At 46.6% G+C, this 25,060-nt stretch overlaps 1 protein-coding gene across 5 annotated transcripts in view; it reads left to right on the top strand.

Annotated features, from left to right (window-relative positions):
* Window positions 1-25,060, top strand: part of EIF4ENIF1 (eukaryotic translation initiation factor 4E nuclear import factor 1) — a 56,366-nt gene that overhangs the window by 17,600 nt on the left and 13,706 nt on the right. For all 5 annotated transcript variants that reach the window (XM_008272130.4, XM_008272127.4, XM_008272128.4 and 2 more), the window contains 8 exons: window positions 3,219-3,292; window positions 5,462-5,589; window positions 10,331-10,617; window positions 10,884-11,085; window positions 17,943-18,118; window positions 23,292-23,427; window positions 23,633-23,812; window positions 24,496-24,728. In XM_008272130.4, the coding sequence (XP_008270352.2) occupies window positions 3,219-3,292; window positions 5,462-5,589; window positions 10,331-10,617; window positions 10,884-11,085; window positions 17,943-18,118; window positions 23,292-23,427; window positions 23,633-23,812; window positions 24,496-24,728 (1,416 nt within the window). The remainder of the gene's footprint in view (window positions 1-3,218; window positions 3,293-5,461; window positions 5,590-10,330; window positions 10,618-10,883; window positions 11,086-17,942; window positions 18,119-23,291; window positions 23,428-23,632; window positions 23,813-24,495; window positions 24,729-25,060) is intronic.

Below are 25,060 nucleotides of genomic sequence, written 5' to 3'. Positions count from 1 at the left end.
TTACCATTCTCCACTTGAAAGAACAAACATTTCTCATAGAAATGGATGTTCCTAGGGCTGAGACTGAATAGATACATGATAAGCCAGAAAATAAGATAGTGCTTTAAAGAAAAATTACAGGGGCATGGTGAAAGGACATAGGAGCCAGCTTGAAGCGATTCCCACTGGCAGAACATGTCTGTCCATACCCGTGCAAACAGGCAGGTGAATGCAGGTGAAGGAGAGGTGTGTGTTTACAGTGTAATGTCAAGTGCTGGCTGATAAACAGAGCTGGATTGGAAAACGAAGAATGGTTTGGGCAAGAATCATTAATGGTTTATGACACATTAGGTTAAGTACTGCTTGGGCCACCGCTGGAGTCCCAGGTTTGAGTCCTAGCTGCTGCACGCTTCTGAGACAGCCTCCTGCTACTGCACCTGGGAAGCAGTGGATGATGGCCCGAGTACTTGGGTTCCTGTCACTCATGTGTGAGACCCAGAGGGAATTCCTGGCTTCTAGCTCCTGGCTTTGGCATTGCCCAGCCCTGGATGTTACTGACATTTAGAGGGTGAACCAGCAGGTGGGAGATACCTCTGTTCCCCTCTTTCTTGTCATTGTCTTTCAAATAAATCTTTTTTAAAATTTCGGGGGGGGGGTGGGTGTTGATGAAGGCCATGGTATTTGGATGACTGTAAAGTGTCCTATAGGATGGGCATTTTGCCTAGCAGTGAAGATGTGTGTGTCTCGTGGGAGTACCAGGTTCCATGGCTGGTTCTGACTCCTGACTCCAGCTTCCTCCTGTTACAGATCTTGGAAGGCAGTGATAGCTCAAGTAACTGGGTTCCTGCCATTCATATAAGAGACCTAGAGTGAGTGTTCCAATGCCCCGTCTTCACCCCTAGCCCAGTATCAGCCCAGTGTCAGCCATTGCAGGTATATGGGGAATGAATCAGGGGGCGAGAGGACGCTTGTGCATGCTCACTCCCTCCTCCCCAAATAAACACAAATTTAAGCAAATGAAAATAAAAGTATTGACCTACAGATTGCATACTAACTGCAAGTAGGAAAATAGAAACTGGAAAGTAGCCAACAGAGAAACTGGAATACCTTGACCAAGTGATTAAAATTAGTGTTGCTAATGGGAACAAATGGGTGTCATGGTCACCCAGAGTGTCCTCTGAGAAGGATGCAGCGTCGCTTCGGTTAGTGTTCTGCTCCAGTGATGCTTCACTTCAGCCTTTTTTTTTTTTTTTTTTTTTTTTTTAAGATTTACTTATTTATTTGAAAATCAGAGTTACACAGAAGAGAGAGAGAGAGGTCTTCCATCCGTTGGTTTACTCTATGATTGGCCGCAACAGCCGGAACTGTGCCAATGTAAAGCCAGGAGCTTCCTCCGGGTCACCCACATGGGTGCAGGGGCCCAAGGACTTGGGCCATCTTCCACTGCTTTTCCAGGCCCACAGCACAGAGCTGGATCAGAACTGGAGCAGCCAGGACTCGAACTGGCACCCACATGGGATGCTGGTACTGCAGGCAGTGGCTTTTACCTGCTATGACACAGCACCGGCCCCTAGCCTCAGTCTTAATCACAGGGGAAGACATCAGACAAATCCAAAATGAATGATTGTCTCTCTTAAAAAGACAATGTTCTTCAGCAGTGCCAATGTTGTCATAGGCAAATATTCCAGAAGAGAACAAAATGCTAGAACAGCTACATATCAGGACATTATTTGGTCAGCTGACAAAATTGGAGGTGAGCGGGTAGGTTAAAGTATTAGTGATTACTGTGGTTATATCAAACACACAGGCCATCTTGCCTGGGATGTGCAGAAGGAAGTCTGTGTATGCCAAGGTATCCATTGTATGTAATATTAACCAAGGATGATAAAATGGTCAGTGACATCATTTTCTGTAGGGCCAGATTCTCCCATGAAACCAGATATGGGGACCAGTGCTGCGGCGTAATGGGTATAGCCTCCGCCTGCAGTGCCAGAATCCCATATCGGTGCCAGTTTGAGTCCCGGCTGCTCCACATCCAATCCAGCTCCCTGCTATGGCCTGGAAAAGCAGTAGAAGATGGCCCAAGTGCTTGGGCCCCTGCACCCACTTGGGAGACCCAGAAGAGGCTCCTGGCTTTGGATCAACACAGCTCTGGCTGGTGCAGCCAACAGGAGAGTGAACCAGCTCATCCCATGAGCGCTCTCTTTCTCTCTCTCTCTCTCTCTCTCTCTCTCTCTCTCTCTCTCTCTTTCTCTTTCTCTCTCTTTCTCTTTCTTTCTCTTTTTCTCTTTCTCTTTCTCTTTCTCTCTTTCTCTCCCCCCCTTTCTTCTCTCTCTGTGTAACTCTGACTTTCAAATAAAATAAATCAATCTTTAAAAAGAAAAAAAGAAACCAGATACAGGGTTGCAATAGAAGATCCACATTCTTGGGAAATTGATACGGATACTTAGGATGAAGAAGGATGACTTACACAAGTTATTCTTAAAGGGTTTAAAGGAAATATATATACATATACACATATGCATAGAAAATTATGCAGCCTTTGGGGAGAAGAGTAAGCACATGAGTTCAGGCAAATAGTATACAGGTGTTTTTTGTGAGAACTTCAAGAAAACCCAAGGGGCCAGCATTGTAGCATAGCGGGTAAAGCCACTACCTGCAACGCCAGCAGTCCATATGTGTGCCAGTCTGTGTCCCAGCTGCTCCACTTCAATCCTGCTCCCTGCTAATGGCCTAGGAAAAGCAGCAGAGGATGTTTGGGCCCCTGCCACCAAGTGGGAGGCCCAGGTGAAGCGCCTGGCTTTGGCCTGGCCCAGTCTTGGCCATTGCAGCCATCTGAGGAGTGAACCAGTGAATGAAAGATCTTTCTCTCTTGCTCTTTCTAACTCTCGCTCTCTAATAAATCTTTTATTAAAAAAAAGACATTTATCCCCTTGTAAATCAGTGTCTAATAGGTGTAAAAGTAGTTTTATCTAAAGCTGAAGCTTTCATTCCTTGATGAGTATTTAGTGTTGTGGAATGTATTGCTGGAACTAAGAAATGTTTTAGCAATACACTGATTACTGTTAAGTTACTTGATAATTCTGTTTGAACTTTTTCATGGTCCAACTCCGTTGCTTCCTGGAATAAGCCAAGAAATAAATAAGAATTGTATGACATGCTTAAAATGGACACTGAGAACAGAAGAGTGTAGCCTGAGAAACGTGATTCAAAGATCTCCATTTGATTTCTCTTTCTAGGAGGAGCTCTTGGATATCAAAGAACGGCCCCATTCCAAGCAAAGGCCTTCCTGTCTCTCGGAAAAATATGACAGGTATGGGTGTCATTCTAGTCATTAACTTTTTAACACACCAGCATTAGCAGACTGCGAATTGTATTGTTTTGAGGGTGGGCAGAAGGAAGGGTAGGGAAGGGTTTCAGGAAGTTGTGACATAGGTTTCAATTCTCTCTCAATGAAGCTAAAAGGAGAAAAAGGCTCTGACAGGGTCACACAGAAAGCAGAATAAAGAGTTGAACCAGGAGTCTCCCCAGGGCTTTTCTCCCTGCTGATGGTTCCTGTGCTGTGCCTTAAGTGTTTCTTCAAGGGTCTGCCCCAGGCATGCTGATCCACAGGGTTCTGAACCCTTTATTTGTCCCTTGCTCCTCCACCATTGAGCCATTGCATTATTGCATTTTAGGTTCCTTCGAAAGAGGTGGAAGACTTTCATTTGAAAAATCCATTAGCCAAAATGGTCTGAAAAACTGCAATAACCTTGTATTGTATTTCTTGTGGTCACCTCATTAATTCCCTAAATATCAAGGTAGATGTTTCATATTGGCTTACATTTTTCACATTTAGAGTATCCTGTGTGTTTAATGTATTTGGTGCAGAAGACTTTTGAAGACTAGTATGTACAATAAGGCCTGTTAAACCTGGATGCCTTACCACCTTTCACTGATGAAGGTGATATTTGAATAACGGCTGTTCCTGTGGTTAGGATTTTTCATAATTCTCTGATTAGCTAGTTTTTCTTTGCTAAAGTCAAAGTTTTTTATGCTTCAAGTTAATATTTGTTAACAGCTTTCTTTTTGGCGTAAAATGAAGTTGCCGTGGGCAGATACACTAGCTTTTATTCTTTTATTTTTTTTTTTTAAGATTTATTTATTTGAAAGAGTTACACAGAGAGATGAGAGAGAGAGGAGAGAGAGAGAGAGGTCTTCCATCCGCTGGTTCATTCCCTAACTGGGCACGACGGCCAGAGCTGCGCCGATCAGGAGCCAGGACCTTCTTCCAGGTCTCCCACGCAGATGCAGGGGCTCAAGGACTTGGGTCATCTTCTACTGCTTTCCCAGGCCATAGCAGAGAGCTGGATCGGAAGAGGAGCAGCTGGGTCTCAAACCAGCGCCCATATGAGATGATGGCGCTTCAGACCAGGTTGTTAACCCTCTGCACCACAGCGCCGGCCCTTAGCTTTTATTCTAAATTAGAAACTTGTGCCTAGAATTAATAAGAGTGATGGAGGTGAGAGCTGCTCATTCTGTCCTCTCTTCTCTGAGAGAATTAAAATTTGTTGGGCTCTTATGTCCCGAGTTACCCTCATAGCCATCCCAGGAGATAGGTAATACTTCCTCTGTTGGGGGGCTTTGAGACTAAGAAGTAGACTCACTTATGCAAGAAATGTTCAGTTAGTGCCTGCCATGTGTGGTCAGTCCTGCACCAGGTGCTCTCACACACCCTGCCCTCATGGAACGTTGGTTGTGGAAGGACTCACACAGCTGCTCCTGCGAGGAGACTGTGACAGGCTGTGAAAGACAAGGGAGGATTTCAGTGCTGCTGAACAGCATGGCCTGACCTGATCGGGGGTTTGGGAATTCCTTTCTGCAGGAGGCGTGGTCCAGTGACTTGTCCAGAATGCCCTCAGCGGTGGCAAAGCCAGTTTAGTCCCAGATTGTTGGCCTCCAGAGCCTCTGCTCTCTGCCCTGTACCGCTTGCCATCCCAATGGAGAAGAAATAAGATAAAATCTACACATTTTAGGTTCCTAAGAGCTGTCGGTCCTGCTTGTGGGAGTACTGAGACTGTGCATGGAAATTTGGGAAAATACCAAATATTCTAAGAGTTACTTCTGGTGAAAAAATTATCCTCCCTACCCCTCTATTAATCTTCTGTAACAAGCTAGGGGTAATCAGTATTTGTGGAGCATTTTGTCAAAGGCCGGCCACAGGTACTGTGATCCATATGTACTCTAGGGTTGTGGGCTGAATTGTTTCATTTAGGGACAGACCATTGATTCTCGAGTGATCAATACTACGTGATTGTCAGTAAGGTGTTAACTGAATTCATATCTGTTGTTTTCATCTCAAAAGAGAACCATTCTGAAAGCACCCATAAACTTTTATATAGAAAAGAGGTTTCTATAAATAATTACCTCAAGAGGTTTGGACGTTAGGCTCCCTGTGTAGTTCATGGGTTCAAGTGCTAACTTTGTGCCTCTTGACCTGCAGCGATGGTGTCTGGGACCCTGAGAAGTGGCACGCTTCTCTCTACCCAGCTTCAGGGCGAAGCTCACCGGTGGAAAGTCTGAAGAAAGAGTTGGAAACAGACCGACCTTCCCTGGTGCGCAGGATAGTAGGTGAGCACAGCCACTCCTGGGAGCAGTGATTCTGGGGACGTGATGTTGGCTGCTAGCTTCATTCTAAGCTGTGAGAGTGTTAGGCATTGTAGAGGAATGTCATTATCAGGAAACTGATTTGCCAACCAAATTTTTCATAAGTTAGGGTAAAGTCGTAGTCTTCTTATATAGCAGTGGCATCCAGATTGTGTATGTGCTTTTGAATTGAAAGTGCTGATGTCTTACTGGATTGAAAAAATGTGGTTGGTAACATAGAGCTGTCCTGGAAATACTTCATCTTACATACGAAAGTAGTCCTCAGGTATAAATTGGTTCCAGCAATTCTTAATTCATAGTGAACTATGATCTGAATACAGGGTTTGGAAATGGTTTGAGAATAGCAGCACAGTTTGATCTTTCATACCGTTTACCCCTTTATTCTAGAAAAGATATTTATGAATGAAGTGGAGATAGTGCAGTGGTGTCCCTCCAACAAAAAATTTATCATGTGAATCATTAGATATCACAGAGACTATTAAAATGATAAGACCTGGAAAGAAACCTAAATGTCCAACAGTAGAAATGGGTTGAGTCAGCTTTGATACATAGATATGTAGTAATGTTACCTTGTTTTTTTTTTTCTTTTTTTTAAGATTTATTTATTTATTTGAAAGAGTTACGCAGAGAGAGAGAGAGAGAGAGAGGTCTTCCATCTGTTGGTTCACTCCCAATGGGCCGCAAAGCCAGAGATGCGCCAATTCGAAGCCAGAAGCTTCTTCCAGGTCTCCCATGCGGGTGCAGGGGCTCAAGGACTTAGGCCACCTTCCACTGCTTTCCCAGGCCATAGCAGAGAGCTAGATGGGAAGTGGAGCGGCCGGGTCTCGAACCAGCACCCATATGGGATGCCAGCACTTCAGGCCAGGGCATTAACCCACTGCACTATAGTGCCAGCCCCAACCTTGTTCTTTTTTTTTTTTTTTTTTTTTTTTTGACAGGCAGAGTGGACAGTGAGAGACAGAGAAAGGTCTTCCTTTGCCGTTGGTTCACCCTCCAATGGCTGCCGCGGCCGGTGCACCGCGCTGATCCGATGGCAGGAGCCAGGTACTTACCCTGGTCTCCCATGGGGTGCAGGGCCCAAGGACTTGGGCCATCCTCCACTGCACTCCCGGGCCACAGCAGAGAGCTGGCCTGGAAGAGGGGTAACTGGGACAGAATCCAGCGCCCCAACCGGGACTAGAACCTGGGGTGCCGGCGCCGCTAGGCGGAGGATTAGCCTAGTGAGCCGCGGCACCGGCCCCAACCTTGTTCTAAAAATGTGTTGCAGACATGTTTCTTGGCAAATGATATTCGTGATAATACAAAGTCATAACCAAGTTGTACAAAATGGTACATAGTGTATCCTTGTTTTTGGGAAGAAAAAAAAAAAAAACAGACTGCACAGAAATTCTAGAAATGTATATGCCAAAACATTCCAGAAACTGTGAGAGGATTAAAGCCAATTTTTCTTAAGGTGAGCTAGTTTTTAGTTTTCTGGTTTTTCTAGGAAGAGATTTTTCTGTGTGGTGACACTTTTTTTAACACCTTTATGGAGAGATAATTTAGATACAGTAGCCTGCTGTATGATAATTAGACTTATATACACCTGTGAAACCATTACCACAATCAAAGTAATAAGCATTGACATCACCCCGGAAAGTCCCCTAGTATCCCAGAGTCTCTTCCATTAACACCTCCTCACACTTCTGCCCCTGGAAAGTGCCAGTCTGCTTTCTATCAGGATACGTTTGTTTGCATTGCCTAGAATTGTATCTCAGTGGAATTATTACGCTGTGTGCTCTTGGTATGTAGTTTCTTTCAGAAAAATTGAGATTTGTCCATGTTGGTGGATGTGTAACTATTGCCTGGTATTGCGTTGTGTGGATTCCCCACAGTCTGTTGATCTGTTGGTGATTATATTTGTTGTTTCCAGTTTGGGGCTGTTAACGGACATTCATATCAAGTCTGTGTATGGACAGCTGCTTTTCTCTTGGGTAAATAAGTCCCTAGGAGAAGACTGGCTGCATGGTATACTAGATTCATGTTTTGTCTTTTTTTTTTTTTTTTTTTTTTTTTTTTTTTTTGAAGTTATACCGAGAGAAGGGGGGTCTTCCATCCGAAGGTTCACTCCCCAATTGGCCGCAACAGCTGGAGCTGTGCCGATCCGAAGCCAGGAGCTTCTTCCAGGTCTCCTACACGGGTGCATGGGCCCAAGGACCTGGACCATCTTCTGCTTTCCCAGGCCATAGCAGAGAGCTGGGTGGGAAGTGGAGCGGCCAGGACTTAAAACCGGCACCCATATGGGATGCTGGCGCTTCAGGCCAGGGCGTTAACCCGCTGCGCCACAGCGCCAGCCCCTACATTTATGTTTAATGTTTTGAGAAACTGCTCAACTCTTCTGTAGAGTGGTTGTACCATTTAACACTTCCTCTAGCAGTGTTAGAGTTTGCTCACTCACTCCACACCCTCACCAGCACTCGGAATGGTCAGTCTATTTTAATTTTAGCCATTGTAATGGGAGTATAATGGTAATACATGGTTTAATTTGGATTTCCCAAATGACTAATGTTGTTGGGTACTTTTTTGTGTGCTTATTGACCATCCATATAACCTCTTTGGTAAAGTGTTCGAACTGTCCATTTTCTAATTGGTTTCTTTACTTTTTTTTTTTTTGAAAGGCAGACTTCCAGGGAGGGAGGGAGGGAGAGACAGACAGACACACACACACACACACACACACACACACACACAGATCTTTCATCCACTGGTTCACTCCCCAGATGGCTACATCAGCCACGGCTGGGCCAGGCTAAAGCCGGGGAGCTTGTTTCAGGTTTCCCATGTGGGTGGCAGGAGCCCAAGCACCTGGTTCATCTGCTGCTGCTTTTCCCAGGCCATTAGCAGGGAGCTGGATTGGAAATGGAGCAACCAGGATTCAAACCAGGGCCCATGTCAGATGCTGGTGTTGCGGGCAGCAGCTTTACTCACTACACCACGATGCCGGCCACTACTATTGAGTTTATATTATATGTTCTGGGTAGAGGTTTTTACTGAGAAATAGGCTTTAAAACACTTTCTCCCAGTCTTTGGCTTGACTTTGTATTCTCTAAAACAATGTTTTCCAACAAACAGAAGTTTTAATTTTAATGCACAATGCATTTGTTTTGTTTTGTTTTAAAGATTTATTTATTTATTTATTTGAAAGTCAGAATTACACAGAAGGAGAGGTTGAGAGAGAAAGGTCTTCTGTCCACTGGTTCACTCCTCAGTTGGCCGCAACGGCCAGAGCTGCACTGATCCAGAGCCAGGAGCTTCTTCCAGGTCTCCCATGTGGGAGCAGGGGCCCAAGCACTTGGGCCATCATCTACTGCTTTCCCAGGCCATAGCAGAAAGCTGGATCGGAAGTGGAGCAGCCGGGACTTAAACCGGCACCCGTATGGGATGCTGGCTCTGCAGGCAGCAGCTTTACGCCGACCTCACATCTGTGGGGGTTTTTTATTTTGTTTTTTGTTTCTTTTTTTTTTTTTTTTTTTTGGACAGGCAGAGTTAGAGAGAGGCAGAGAGAAAGGTTTTCCTTTTTCTGTTGGTTCACCCCCCCCCAAGTGGCTTCTACGGCCAGCGCGTTGCCACCAGCACACTGCGCTGATCCGAAGCCAGGAGCCAGGTGCTTCCTCCTGGTCTCCCATGCAGGTGCAGGGCCCAAGGACCTGGGCCATCCTCCGCTGTCCTCCTAGGCCAGAGCAGAGAGTTGGACTGGAAGAGGAGTAACCGGGACAGAATCCGGTGCCCCGACTGGGACTAGAACCCAGGGTGCTGGCGCCGCAGGTGGAGGATTAGCCTAGTGAGCCGCAGTGCCGGCCTTGCATTTGTTTTTAAAAAATTTATATGCTTAGTATTGTGCCTAAAAAAACTTTGTGTAACCCAGTGTCAAGGATTTCCTCTCTATTTTCTTCCGTAATTTTTATAATTTTAGTTTTTACTTTTGTGGCTATGATCCATTTTGAATTAATTTTTGTGTATGATATCAGATATAGATTCAAATTTATTTTGGGGGATATGGGTATCAGTCTGTTTAGCACCTTCTGTTGAAGAGACTTTTTTTTTTATTAAAGATTTATTTATTTCACAGGCAGAGTGAGAGAGGAAGAAACAGCATCCATGTGCTGCTTCACTCCCCAAATGGCCACAAGGCTAGGGCTTGTCCAAGCCGAAGCCAGGAGCCCTGGAGCTCCATCTGGGTCTCCCACGGACTCGGTCATCATCTGCTGCTTTCCCAGGTGGAGCGGCAGGGAGCTGAAGTGGAAGCAGAGCAGCGAGGACTCCAGTCAGCACTCTGAAGTGGGATGCAGGCTTCTCGATCAGCATCTTATCCTGCAGCCACCCTAAACTAGGGCCCTGATACTTTTTAAGGAGTTGTATTTTTCAAATATTGACGCCTACTGTTGCTTCTTGACAAAAGCATTTACTAACAGCCACGTAGATAAGGACTTAGACAAAATAAAACATTATAAAGACTAATCATAGAAAGTAGTTTATCATAAAGTACATTTGGTGCTCCAGGGAGAAAAAACAGGACTCAGTCTTATGCAAATACAATGTCCATGCTACTCTGAATCTGTTGATAAAGCCAGTTTTTCAACCCTCCCCCTAGCACTGATGGAATTAACACCTATGGGGAAAAGTACCCTTTTTGGTTTGCTTAACTTTCTCTCCCACATATTTCCAGACCCACGGGAGCGCGTGAAAGAAGACGACTTAGATGTTGTTCTCAGCCCACAGAGACGCAGCTTTGGCGGCGGCTGCCACGTAACAGCTGCCGTTAGCTCCCGGCGCTCAGGCAGTCCCTTAGAGAAAGACAGCGATGGACTTCGCCTGCTTGGCGGGCGTCGCATCGGCAGTGGAAGGATAGTCTCTGGCCGGGCCTTTGAGAAGGACCACCGTCTCAGCGAGAAGGACCTGCGGGACCTGAGAGACAGAGACCGCGAGAGGGACCACAAGGACAAGCGCTTCCGGGTTTGTCTTCAAGCCCCTCTGGGTGCCCCGAGTGCCTGAGGCCTTGCTACTCAGTTCTTTTTTACTGCAGCCTGCTCTTAAACCAGATCGGAGGAGAGAGAAATGGGGGCCGGGAGTGGGAGGTGGTGATGGGCCTCCAGTCCCCAGTGTAGTGTCTTCATTTCACTGTTGAGTGTTGCTCGGTTTAGTAAGACCTTGACTGAAGTAGAAATGCTTTGACTAGAACTTTATTTTTTTATTAACCTTGCTTTGTTATACTTTTCCAGAGGGAGTTTGGGGATAGTAAGCGTGTCTTTGGCGAGCGTAGAAGGAATGATTCTTACACGGAAGAAGAACCAGAGTGGTTCTCAGCTGGACCCACGAGTCAGTCTGAAACCATTGAACTTACTGGCTTTGATGATAAGATACTAGAAGAAGATCACAAGGGGAGAAAAAGGACGAGACGGAGGACGGCCTCGGTGAAGGAAGGTCAGCACACACCCTGGGAGGGAAGCTCACTGCTCTGAGACGAGCTGGGGCCAGCACTGGCTGACCTGGGTGCTCAGGCCGGCACAGGTGGTGGGGAAACGGCGAGCTTTGGATGTTGCAACCTGATTTTGAAACTGCTTCCTATGTGAGAATTCACTGAGTGCAGGCTGTGCTGGATCTGCCTGCCATACTACACTGAAAAGCCTCATGTTGCCATGTGAGAGCACCGTGTACGTGGAAGGGGGAAGGGTTCAAACCCCCAGAATGAGGAAACAGGTTGGAAAGAATCAGGAGTCTCACTAATTGTGTGCTAGACACAGCATGTTTCTTCTGTCTATTCAGTTCTAACAACCCTGTGCAGCGTGTGTGATTCTTATGCCCATTTCGTTGATGAACAAGTGGAGGCTCAGGTTTAAGGCCTGTGCGTCTTGTCTGTGATGGCTGAGGGAGTAAGCAGTGAAGTTGGAGTTGAACAAGATGTTTTTGGGCTTCAAATCCCACCTCCTTCCTTGTGGGGAAAGATCTTCCCAGGTCAGTTACCTCTGAGGCCTCTCCCAGACTTAGTTCTCTGAGCTGAGAGCTGAGGTCGAATGTCTCCCTTCCTAAACTCCCTTCCTAAACAGTGAAGAATACACTGATGGAATCTTAACAGGTGGGCTTGTTTCTCATAAGATAAAAGCAGTCAGTGCCTGCGATAACTTTCAGGGTTACTTTTAAATTTTTAATTATTTGAGGCCGGCGCCACGGCTCACTAGGCTAATCCTCCGCCTTGCGGCGCCGGCACAACGGATTCTGTCCCGGTTGCCCCTCTTCCAGGCCAGCTCTCTGCTGTGGCCCGGGAGAGCAGTGGAGGATGGCCCAAGTGCTTGGGCCCTGCACCCCATGGGAGACCAGGAGAAGCACCTGGCTCCTGCCTTCGCATCAGCGCGGTGCGCCGGCCGCAGCGCGCTGGCCGCAGCAGCCATTGGAGGGTGAACCAACAGCAAAGGAAGACCTTTCTCTCTGTCTGTCTGTCTCACTATCCACTCTGCCTGTCAAAAAAACAAACAAACAAACAAAAAATTTTTAATTATTTGAGACCAGAGAGAGAGCCACAGATAGCGCTCCTGTCTACTGGTGTACTTTGCAAAGCCCACAGTGATGGGGAGGGGCCGGGCACCAGAGCTGGGAACCAGAAACTCAGTCCAAGTGCCCCATGTGGGTAGGACAGGAACCCAGTTACTGAAACCATCAGTGCTGCTCTGCAGGAAGCTGGACTGAGAAGCCAGACGTTCGCCTCAGATCTTGTTCTCCAGCGGGCACTCGGTCATCAGTTCCAGTTCCTTTATGCCTCGAGGTTGAGTTGTAGATACACTAGGCAACGAAGGGGAGAGCTGTGTTAATCCCTAAGTGAATAGTCCCTGCCACCATAAAACGAGGCATGTCATTTCAGCAGAATTAAGCTAGTGGGATTTATTTAAAAGGATAAAAGAAGGGAGACATCCCAGTACTCTGTCTTTTGCTGATACATCCTAAAATACAATAGAATGTTGACATTATCTTTGTTCATGAAACTGATAGGAAACTTGGGAGGCTTTGCTATGGAATTGCCTCTTATTTTCAATTGAACTAAAACTATAGCAAGTGTGCCTTCTCTCCTGATGATAAAGGTCAGGCTGTGGTGAGAAGACACTTGTCTTCTCTCCTTAAGTGAGATGAAATCTAGGTTTCAACCATTCTTTTTTTTTTTTTTTTAAGATTTATTTATTTATTTAAAGTCAGAGTTACACAAAGAGAGGAGAGAGAGAGAAGTCTTCCATCCACTGGTTTACTCCCCAATTGGCCACAACGGCCATTGGTGCGCCGATCTGGAGCCAGGAGCTTCCTCTGGGTTCCCCATGCAGGTGCAGGGATTCAAGGACTTGGACCATCTTCTGCTGCTTCCCAGGCCATAGCAGAGAGCTGGATCGGAAGTGGAGCAACTGGGACTCGAACTGGTACCCATATAGGATGTCAGCACTGGGGGTGGCAGCTTTACAGGCTACGCAACAGTGCTGGTCCCGGTTTCAACCATTCTTACATCCACAAGTGAAGAAGCCAGAAGAGTGAGACAGATTGGCAACAGCCCCTCCTCCTAACAGACGGGGGCTTGGGAAGAGGGGGCTAGCACGAGATCCTCTCTTGGCAGAGCCTTGAATAGAAACCAAGGACCTAGTTCACCCTGCTAGTTAATGGCAGAAGGTCCCTAGGCTGTCTTGGCTGCTGTATAGAATGAACCAGTACTCTGTAGATTGATCCTGGCTGCAGAAATGAAAGGTGAACAAACCCAAGTGTTATTCCCAGGGGAGGGATGATGCGTCCTTTCAGTCATTTTTGTGTCATATCCAGCTTTTTGCCGAACTGAGGTGGCAGCAGTTCCCAGTGGCACATACTATTGCTGGGAGCAATGAACAGGCAGACATGGTTCGTTCATGCTGCCAGATATTTTTTTTAAAGGTGCTTACATTACATTTTTATTTTTTTTTATTTTTTGACAGAGTGGACAGTGAGAGAGACAGACAGAAAGGTCTTCCTTTGCCGTTGGTTCACCCTCCAATGGCCGCCACGGCCGGCACGCTGTGGCCAGCGCACTGCACCGCACTGATCCGAAGCCAGGAGCCAGGTGCTTCTTCTGGTCTCCCATGGGATGCAGGGCCCAAGCACTTGGCCATCCTCCACTGTACTCCCTGGCCACAGCAGAGAGCTGGCCTGGAAGAGGGGCAACCGGGACAGAATCCGGCGCCCCGACTGGGACTAGAACCTGGGGTGCCGGCGCCACAAGGCAGAGGATTAGCCTAGTGAGCTGCGGTGCCGGCTAGATTTTTTTTTTTTTAAAGATTTATATATTTACTTGAAAGTCAGAGTTACACAGAGAGAAAAGGAGAGGCAAAGAGAGAGAGAGAGGTCTTTCATCCGCTGGCTCACTCCCCAGGTGGCCACAACAGCCGGAGCTGTGCCGATCCAAAGCCAGGAGCTTCTTCTGGGTCTCCCACGCGGGTGCAGGGGCCCAAGGAGTTGGGCCATCTTCTACTGCTTTCCCAGGCCACAGCAGTGAGCTGGATCAGAAGAGGAGCAGCCAGGACTTGAACCGATGCCCACATGGGATGCCAGCACTGCAGCTGGTGGCTTTTCCCACTATGCCACAGCGCCAGCCCCCGCTGCTGCCAGATTTTAAAGCTGGTAGATATTGAGTACCTCTAGAGGGCCCAGAGCTTGGTTAGAGTGGTGAGTAAAACAGTTTGAATATGTACTCTTTCTATAACCAGGGAAATTAGAAATTGTTCTGTTTTTAAAGATTTATTTATTTATTTGACAGGCAAAGTTAGAGACAGAGAGAAAGGTGTTCCTTTTTCCGTAGGTTCATCCCCCCAAATGGCAGCTACAGCCAGCGCACTGCACCGATCCATTTTTATTTGTAAGTCAGTTACACAGAGAGAGAGAGAGAGAGAGAGACTGACTTCAATCTGATGGTTCACTCTCCAATTGGCCACAATGGCTGGAGCTTCGCCATTCCGAAGCCAGGAGCCAGGAGCTTCCTCTGGGTCTCCCACGCGGGGGCAGGGGCCCAAGGACTTGGGCCATCTTCTGCTGCTTTCCCAGGCCATAACAGAGAGCTGGATCAGAAGTGGAGCAGCCAGGACTTGGACTGGTGCCCATATGGGATGCCGGCGCTTCAGGCCAGGGCGTTAACCCACTGCACCACAGCGCTGGCCCAGGGAGAAATTGTTAAAAACCCCTAGTGATGGAAAAGACAATTTTGGGTTTTCTGCTTTGTAATGAAAGCATGTGCTGATTCTAAAATGTAATAAAGTGTTCTTAGTTATCTGCCTGGGCTCCTGGCTTTTGAGTGTGTCACAGTCACTGGCCTTTACTGGTGTACACTGCCACCCACTGGTGCTGCTCTCAGCTGTCAGGCCCAGCCTGCTTTCTAGAGAACTCTGCTGGCTGAAGTTGCATGCACCCTTTTTGCTGCTTTCAGAAGCCATTCTTCTGTTGATGTCCAGTCTCAACACAAAATCAAAGTAAATCAGTAGTTTCTGCTGTAAATGTATGAGCAAAGTGCAGATGCACCTTCCTGGTACTCATCCCTGAACTGGGAAACAGAACTTCAGCAAATGTCTGCTGCTTGTCCTGAAGTGGGCATGGCAGGTTCTGGTTGATAAAGCTGGGTCAGGGAGAAGCACTACCAAGTGGAAAAGGACACAGATTGCTTGGCCTTGATTAGGTTGTTACGTTGATTGCTTTTCCTGGGGCTCAGTCCTTAACTGTAAAGCGCTAATGCAGGCATTTCAGTTTAACGGTCAGTCTTTTAGGAACAGGGTTTGCCACTGGCAGCTGGCCACAGATGTGTGCTGACCCACTGGAGACATGGCCCGTTGCCATGTCTGTTGATGACATACACGTGTCTCACTGGTTGCTCTGCGCTCTCTTCAGGTGTCTCTGAAGGAGCCTTGCCGCTTGCTCATGTGGAGACTTTGGGTAGGCCAACAATGGAACCTGTCAGCTGTTTCATATCCCTGCGTTGCTGTCTAGATTTTTGGAGGGTTATCAGAATGAAAGCAGAAGATTGCATTTAGCTCCTCTTGGTCTAGAATATCATGACTGTGATTGTTGGAGACTTGTGCAACTTTTTATATTTTTTCTTCTGGGAAGACTTTATAATCTTGGAAACTATAGACAGGTCGCTGATAGGTGCTTTTGCCAGAGGGGCTGTGGGAGTTCTTTTCATCAAATAAAATACTAAATGCATAGTATTTCTCAGTGCATTTTTTTAAATAAAAAACCTCCAAATGATTTTTTTTACCCTAAGGATTTTGCTTTTTACCCATTCTCGGGCTAAACTAAGATATTAGATACCAACTGGCACAGTGGCTCACTTGGCTAATCCTCCACCTACAGCGTTTGCACCATGGGTTGTAGTCCTGGTTGCTCCTCTTCCACTTCAGCTCTCTGCTGTGGCCCGGGAGGGCAGTGGAGGATGGCCCAAGTGCTTGGGTCCCTGCACCCACATGGGAGACCAGAAGGAAGTATCCGGCTCCTAGCTTCGGATCGGCGTAGCCCCAGCCATTGCGGCCATTAGGGAAGTGAAGCAACGGAAGGAAGACCTTTCTGTCTCTCTCTCACTGTCTATAACTCTGTCTGTGTCTCTCTCTCTCACTGTCTAACTCTGCCTGGCAAAAAAAAAAAAAAAAAAACACCTTAAATATTAGCATCTGGTCAATTCACTTAGCCCTTATTTTCCAAAACAGAAATAACTGAATATTATTGACTTTATATATGTGTGTGTGTGTGTGTGTGTGTGTGTGTGTGTATTATTAAAGCTAGTTGCTAGTGAGCCTTTTTGTTTGTTTATTTGTTTTGGATTTTTAGTTATTTGAGAGGTAGAGCTACAGAGAAATAGAGGTCTTCCATCTGCTACTGTACTCCCCAAATGGCTGCAACAGCTGAAGCTGGGCTGATCGAAAGCCAGGAACTTGGAGCTTCTTCCTTATGGGTACAGGGGCCCAAGCACCTGGGCCATCTTTCACTGCTTTCCTAAGCCATAGGCAGAGATAATGAATTGTTGTTGTCTAAGCTACTAAGTGTTTGTAGCTTTGCCTTTCAAATAAACACAGAGAGGCAAAGAGGTCTTCCATCCACTGATTCACTCCCCAAATGGATACAGCGGTCCAAACACTTGGGCCACCTTCTACTGCTTTCCCAGGCCTCACAGAGAGCTGGATGGGAGGTGGAACAGCTGGGACTTGAACTGGCGCCCACGTGGGATGCTGGCCCTGTGGGCAGTGGCTCTACATTGTTGACTTTTAAGTGTGCCCAGCACTAGAGTAAGACAAGGTTGACTGGAGCAGGTTTCCATCCCTTAGAAGGCTCAATCTCACCAGTTACTATATAGTGTGATGAGCACTCAGTCATAATGCAAGGGATATGAAAAAGGCTGTGAATAATTTACTTGGGAGGGCAAAAATGGGTAGGCAGGGCAGTCTTCTTAGAGTAGGTGACATTTGACCTTTGCCTTCAGGGGTGAGCTACAATCAACCTGTCGGCAAGTGAGAATCACTCTTGCCCATTTCACATGAGTAAATATCTTAGGCTGCTGTGCTGTGTGTTGAAGTGGTGGGACAGGTATGTGAACAGAGGCAAAGGCACATTAATTTAGTTCTATTCTTAAGTAGTATACTTGCAAGAACTATCTTTTGGGAAAAAATATATTCAGGGCAAATGTTTAACATAGCAGTTAAGCTGCTTAAGATGTCCATTCCCACACTGGAGCGCCTGGGTCAGTCTCTGCCTGCTCCTCGTTCCAGTTTCTTGTGACGCAGACCCTTGGAGGCAGCGGGTGATGGCTCAAGTGGTTGCAATCCTGCCATCCACATGGGGGATGTGGATTGAGTTCTGGCTGTTGGTTTTGGCGCTGGCCAGCCCTGGCTGTTGTGGGCACTGGGACAGTGAACCGGTGAACCAGCAGATGGGAGCACTCTCACTCTGTCTCCCAGTTAGTAAATTAATTAATTAAATCGTTTCATGTGATTTTAGAAATAAAATTTTCCCATTAGCAGAACTCACTACACTGTAGGAAACTTGAAGTATTTGAGGAAGGGGACCCTGAGCGTTCCCTGTCAGCTTTGTGACCCGGCTTGTTGGTAAGGCTCTTGTCCTCCTCTGGTTCCCATAGGAGGGAGGCTGTGCAGTGGTCTTATTCTGTCCAGGGCAGTACCTGCACAAGAAGTCAGCTTTTAACATGGTCTGTGGCTCTTGTGCGCGTGTGTGTTGAAGGCCGCAGCCACAGAGCCCGTCCTGGTGCCCTTGATGAAGCTGTTCTGTGCTGGTTCTGCTTTCAGGCCTAGTCGAGTGCAATGGCGGAGTGGCTGAAGAGGATGAGGTGGAGGTCATCCTTGCACAGGAGCCTGCTGCTGATCAGGAAGTGCCAAGGGAAGCGGTCTTGCCTGAGCAATCTCCAGGAGAATTTGACTTTAATGAGTTCTTTAACCTTGATAAGGTGCCATGCTTGGCTTCGGTGAGTGTAGTAGCACACTTACTAATGTGGATAGAGCAACTGTAGGGTTAAATCTGACATGAGTATTTACGAATTTTTTTTTTTTTTTTTTTTTGCTGGTTGCTTTGGGGGTTTTGGCTTTAAATATGTGAATTTTTATTGGCTTTGTCTTGAAAGCCTCAGTGGAAATGACTAAATGAGAATTCTGTACCAATTAGCTTTTTCTAAGCTGACCCCATTGTAATAAAAATTCTTCAGACATGTAAAAAAATTGTCTTCCCCCGTCCCTCGCATTGGTTCACTCCCCAAATGCCCACAACTTCCTGGCCAAAGCCAGGAGCTGGAAGCTTAGTTTGTGTCTCTCATGGGTGGCAGTGACCCGAGTATTGGAACCATCGCCTGCTGCCTCCCAGGGGTGTGCATGAGCAGGAAGCCAGGCTGAGGAGCAGAGCTGAGACCTGAGCCCCAGAAGTGATGTGGGATGTGGTGTCTTAACCATGAGGTCAGATGCCCATTGCCCGTGTTGTCTTTTTTAAAATTGAATGGTTTGTCAGTAGGAATGGGTGCTGTGTTTTGTTTAATTTTTATTTAAAAAATAGAGACAGATCTTCCATCTGTTAGTTCAGTCTCCAAATGCCCACAATAGCCAGAGAGGGCGGGGCCAGGCCAAAGCCAGGAGCTTCTTACTGGTCTCCCATATGGGTCACAGGGGGCCTAAATACTTGGGCCATCTTCCACTGCTTTTCCCAGGCTGTTAGCAGGGAGCTGGTTTGGAAGTGGAGCAGCCAGGACACAAACCAGCATCCATATGGGATGCCAGCGTCACCAGCAGCAACTTTACCCGCCATGCCACAACACCAGCCCCAGGATGAGAGACAGTTTAAAAAGCTATTTGGCCAAAAGTGTCTGTGTGCTCCAGATTGTTTTATTGACAGCACCAAATATGTGCATTTGACTAGTCCTTTAGTGTCAGTGGCTCGTGGAATTTTACTTAGATTCTATTCCTTAACTAGCTGCTTATTGTTTTATTACTACACGAGCAGACAAAACTAGCACAGGAGAGCAGGCAACATCAGCTTGTCTCCTTTGTCGTCTGCCTGCTCCTCTGTGCCCAAAAGATGGCCACCCAGATTGGCCGAGTAGGTGGAGCAAACCACCAATAACTAGACTTCTTAAATTCCCTCTGAAGAGGCAGCTTTTATTTCCACTCTATTATTAACAAAGTCATGGCAATACCAACTTGCTGTAAAAGTTTTTGAGCATTTGTTCCCATTTGGTGAACTTGCATGTTTGAACACCACACTTGTCCACAGCATTGCACTGGTTGGAAACATGTGCAGTGTGGCTCCAAATCAGCTATGGCAACTGTTTGGTTGTCTTTTGGTTCACTCTCATGATGAGGGTCATATTCAGATGCGATCTTAATTTACATAATACAGACCGAGTGGTCCTCTCAAATTCTCAACTTCTTGGGGCACAATGATTTATTTGAAATATTTCTTTTTGTTTTTTAAAGATTTATTTATTTATTTGAATGGCAGAGTTATAGAGAAGGAGAGACGGGGAGTGATCTTCAATCCGCTGTTTCATTCCCCAAATGGCTACAATGGCCAGGGTTGTGCCAGGCTGAAACAGGGAGTGGAGCAGTCAGACTTAAACTGGCGCCCATGTGGGATGCTGGCACTGTAGGCAGTAGCTCAACCTGTAGTAACATGAGAGATTAAGTATCTTTTCATAAATTAGTCACTTAAATTTCCTTTTTTTTTCTTTTTCTTTTTTTTTTTTTCCTCCCAAGGATTTATTCACCTGGAAGGTTGAGTTAGAGAGGAGAGACAGAGAAAGACTTTTCCATCCACTGGTTCATGCCCCAAATGGCTGTAACAGCCTAGGCTGGGCCAGGCTGAAGCCAGGAGCTTCATCCATTTCTCCCACATGGGTGACAGGGGCCCAAGTACTTGGGCCATCTTCCACTGCTTTTCCAGGCACGTCGGAAGTGGAATAGCCAAGACTCAAACCGGCGCCTCTATGGGATGCTGGTGTGACAGGCAGCAGCTTTGCCCACTGCTCCACAAAGCAGGCTCCCATGTGATTTATGTTTTATGTTAACATCAACTATGTAGTGACTCGCATGTTTTGCATTGTCTTGGAAGACAGATGGAAATCTTGTGGAAAGTTTTTATAAGTAGGTCAAAATTTGAAGACAAAGGAAACAAGCTCTTAGCAACGAAAATGTAGACAAACTGAAAACTTAAAAAATGTGTATCTTCCATCTGCTGGTTCACTTCCATTATTGCAGCAGCTAGAGATGGGCCATGTGGAACCCAGGACCTGGAATTCCATCTTGTTCTGCTATACGTGTGGCAGGGCCTCAAGCACGTGAACCATTTCTCTGGCCTCCCATTGTGCACTAGCAGGAAGCTGGATCAGAGGCAGCATAGCTAAGACTCGAATTGGCACTCCAGCATGGGACAGGCATCCTAGTGGCAGAAACAGAGTAGCTGGGATGCGAGTCGGGCCTCCAGTGTGGATGTGGTGTCATGCAGGCTTAACCCACTGTATCACAACACCTGCTCCCTGGCTCCACCCCTGATTCTGAGCTTCCTGGGAGGCAGTGGGTGATGGCTCTAGTAGCTAGGTCACTGACACCATGTGGGAAGTCCCAGGTTGAGTTCTTGTTTCCTAGCTTTGGCCTGGCCTTTTTTTGACAGGCAGAGTGGACAGTGAGAGAGAGAAAGGTCTTCCTTTGCCGTTGGTTCACCCTCCAATGGCTGCCGTGGCTGGCGCGCTGCGGCCAGCACACCGTGCTGATCCGATGGCAGGAGCCAGGTGCTTCTCCTGGTCTCCCATGGGGTGCAGGGCCCAAGCACTTGGGCCATCCTCCACTGCACTCCCTGACCACAGCAGAGAGCTGCTGGCCCTTTACTTTTATAATGCCTACTTATTGTATTCTTTGTATAGTCTCCAGTTTTTCACACTGAGACATCACTTACAGTGCTTACACTTTAATGCAAAATTGGTGCACTTGAAAGTCAGCATTACTTAATGTGTAAGAGTCTGTAAGTGGAGTGGGACTGAAACTGAATAATTCCTCTGAAGATGAAAATTCCAGAAATAATCATCAAATTGGGCTCTTCACTTAAAATTCCTGAAAGAAAAGTACTTTGTGGCTTAATTTGAGTATGGATCATGAAAATATTCTTCGAGATAATAATAAAAATGTAAATCTAACCTTCCCCTGCTAAACTTTGAAAACTACGGGTTTCAGACTTCAAATCACAGTAACCAGTTCTGCCATTGTTGTACCAGTTTTTAGAAAAAATTTTGTGTTCCATTTATCAGTGCTTATAGAAGGGGAAATATGTACCTTATTTTTAAGAATATGTCTCATTTAAATGAAAGAGAAACAGATCTTCCATCTGTTGGTTCATTCCCCATGTGGCTGCTATAGCCGGGGCTGGACTGAGCCAAAGCCAGGAGCCAAGAGCTTTCTCTGGGTCTCCCACATGGGTGTGGGGGCCCAAGCACTTGGGCCATCCTCTACTGCTTTCCCAGGCACGTTACCAGGGAGCTGGATTGGAAGTGGAGCAGCCAGAACTTGAACTGGTGCCCTTATGGAATGCCAACATCACGGGCAGCAGCTTAGCCCACTGTGCCATAATGCCAGCCCCATTGCTTTATCTTTTCTAAATATTGATAGGAATACTGAAGAAATATCAATTAGGTATTTAAATGGATTTATGATAGAATTGAGAATTCACATTTTAGAGTTTGTTGATTAAATTTGTAAGAAGGATTAGTGGGGTTCAGCATTGTGGTACATCTGGTTTAGCTGCTGTCTGCAACCTGCCTTCCCATATCTGAGTGCCAGTTCAAGTCTCTGCTTCTCTGCTTCCAATGCAGCTTCCTGCTAATGTGCCTGAGAATGCAGTGGAAGATGACCCAGGTGCGTGTTTGGGCACCTGCCACCCATGTGGAAGACCAGGATGGGGCTCCTGGCTCCTGGCGGTTGCAGCCATTTAGGGAGTGAACCAGCATATGGAAGATCTCTCTTTCCTCTTTATTTTTCCCTCTCTGTTGCTCTGCCTTTCTGATTAAATAAATCTTATTTTTAGAGGATTGGCCATAGAATGATTATTTTGAAATAATGTTGAAGAAATTATCTCTGACCATAGTATACCATTTTATTGCCCTTTTTATTAAGTTGAAACTCTGGAGGTTGGATTTGAAAGAAAATAAAAACCTGAAAAGTACCCACTAAGCTCAGGCGAGTTAGAAATCCGTTGATGTTGGTCGGCGCCGCGGCTCTAGGCTAATCCTCCACCTGCGGCGCCGGCACACCGGGTTCTAGTCCTGATCGAGGCACCAGATTCTGTCCCGGTTGCCCCCCTTCCAGTCCAGCTCTCTGCTGTGGCCCGGGAGTGCAGTAGAGGATGGCCCAAGTGCTTGGGCCCTGCACCCCATGGGAGACCAGGAGAAGCACCTGGCTCCTGCCATCGGATCAGTGTGGTGCACTGCCACAGCGCACTGGCCGCAGCGGCCATTGAGGGGTGAACCAATGGAAAAAGGAAGACCTTTCTCTCTGTCTGTCTCTCTCTCACTGTCCACTCTGCCTGTCAAAAAAGAAAAAGAAAAAAATCAGTTGAGGTTTCCTTTCATATTCTCACATTTTCTAAAGTTTGACTTGGAATGAGGGTCTTAATAAGATCTCTTTTTCTCTCTTGGCTTCTAAAATGGTCAGGATTGAATTTCATATGATGTTTTTTACAACCTTGACTAAGTTTGCAGAGGCTTTCTGTTCATTAGTTCCCCATACATGACTCCTGGTGAAGGCCTCCTGTGTGCTTGACAGGGGAAGACCTTGTTCTGGTGCTAGTTCTATTTTGAAGCTGCCATCTCGGAGCACATGGTGGGACATGGGTTTCTAATGCGGGAAGGAACAGAAAGTGCAAACAGTGGTGCATGGGCTTTGTTAGGATATGCCTAGAAAGTACATCATGGTTGGTTGTGAGCCAGTTTGTGTTACAAATAAAAGGAAAAAAATTAAAGGTGCTAAAATCCTGAGTTCTGAGGTTATTTACCTTCACACCAGCACTGTGAAGGATGTTTTCTAAGTGAGCTGTTCTTAAAATTTGAACCTTCTTGTCCTCTTTCACCTACAAATGGTTGTCTTAGCTCCCATTGTTTTTCTCTTCAGATGATAGAAGACGTCTTGGGAGAAGGCTCCGTCTCTGCCAGTCGGTTCAGTAGGTGGTTCTCCAACCCGAGCCAGTCAGGGAGCCGATCCAGCAGCCTTGGGTCGACGCCACATGAAGAGCTGGAGAGACTTGCAGGTAACATGGCTGCAGGTTCTGGCTTGAATGCAAACTGGAACTTCCTCTGACAGGATTCACTCTGTCTTTGTTAGAGGTCCATTAGGGTCAGAGGGTCTCTGGAGACTGAAAAGCCTTTCCTTTATGTCCTTTTAATACTGTTCAAGATGAGTTTGTGTGCTTTATTGAGACAGTTAATTTAGAATATGTTTGTTTGCAATATCAGGTCTGGAGCAAGCCATCCTCTCTCCTGGACAGAACTCGGGGAATTATTTTGCTCCTATACCATTGGAAGACCATGCTGAAAATAAAGTAGACATTTTAGAAATGCTACAGAAAGCCAAAGTGGATTTAAAACCTCTTCTTTCCAGCCTTTCTGCAAATAAAGAAAAACTTAAGGAGAGCTGTAAGTGTTGATGAGAGTCTGCTTTAGATATCTGAAAAGCTCTGGCTACTCATGGTTCTGACATCTGCTGTTTGACCAGAAGTGAATATGTGGTGCAGTTGTTCATATTCTGTTACCAAAGAATCCTCTGTCAAGCAATGCCTTGTCCTCGAGAACCCGGTAGGCCCCATGGTGAGAACACTGCCTCCGAGCCTCCGCTTGTAACGCTCAGGAGGGTGTTTCCCTCTCCCAAGCCTAACTTGGCAGTTCCCACAACTTTGCCCCCGTCTACCACGTTCTTGCTAAGGCTCCAAGCCCTCAGCGTAAACCTGCAGTGACCACAGCGCAGGTAACAGTCTTGCTGATGTTGGGCTGTTTGGACTCCTGCCTGAGGTCGTGCAAGGCTCATATACTTCTGCAGGACGCAGAGCGGGATCTGGTCACGTTTCAGAGCATAGCACCTCAAGGTCGTGGTCCCCCAGTTTCTGACATGTAAAGATCTTAGGTTGAGTTGATGCCTTCTCTTAATAAATACACCACGAGATTTCCAGTGTTTGCAGTTTGTCTAGCTTCAGCGTCCGCCTTTACAGAAACCTCCCTTCAGTTGTGAAGTAAATCATTTCAGCTGAGCCATGCCGGTAACCAGGGAGAAGCCCCACCACAGGTCCCTTGCTTGTGTAACTGGAATGTTCTCAATTTTCCAGCACATTCGGGGGTCGTGCTTTCCGTGGAAGAGGTGGAAGCAGGGCTCACGGGCCTGAAGGTGGACCAGCAAGTGAAGAACTCGACTCCCTTCATGGCAGAGCACTTAGAGGAGCCCCTGAGTGCTGGAACCAGCAGTCGGCCACTCAAGAAAGACAGCGATATGACTGCTTTCAACAAGCTAGTGAGCACCATGAAGGCGAGCGGGACTCTGCCTTCTCAGCCCAAAGTCAGCGTAAGTATTTGGCCAAACCCAAGCCTTTTCTGCTTTTCCTTTTCTGTTCACTTCCCACCGAAATATGTGGACTTCTGAACAGGCATCCTGAACGATGTGGAAATTCTTTAGTGGTCGTCTGTCCCTCTTCTCATGTGTTCCTTGATTATCGATATATTATTTTGCTAGAAAAACAGGCTTGTGCTGAATATATCTCTGTTGTGGGGGGCAGTAGGAAGACTGTAAAATCGAATCTTACTCAGTGCCTGCATGCCTTAATTACTGCTAACTGTCTTTGGATGAGCTGGTTATTCAGATACTTAAGTTCCTGTAGCTTACTGCGTTATTACAGT

This window comes from Oryctolagus cuniculus, chromosome 21, assembly GCF_964237555.1.
Source record: "Oryctolagus cuniculus chromosome 21, mOryCun1.1, whole genome shotgun sequence".
Taxonomy (NCBI): Eukaryota; Metazoa; Chordata; class Mammalia; order Lagomorpha; family Leporidae; genus Oryctolagus; species Oryctolagus cuniculus.
The sequence above is the reverse complement of the archived record's forward strand: the minus strand, read 5'-3'. Positions and strand labels throughout refer to the sequence as shown.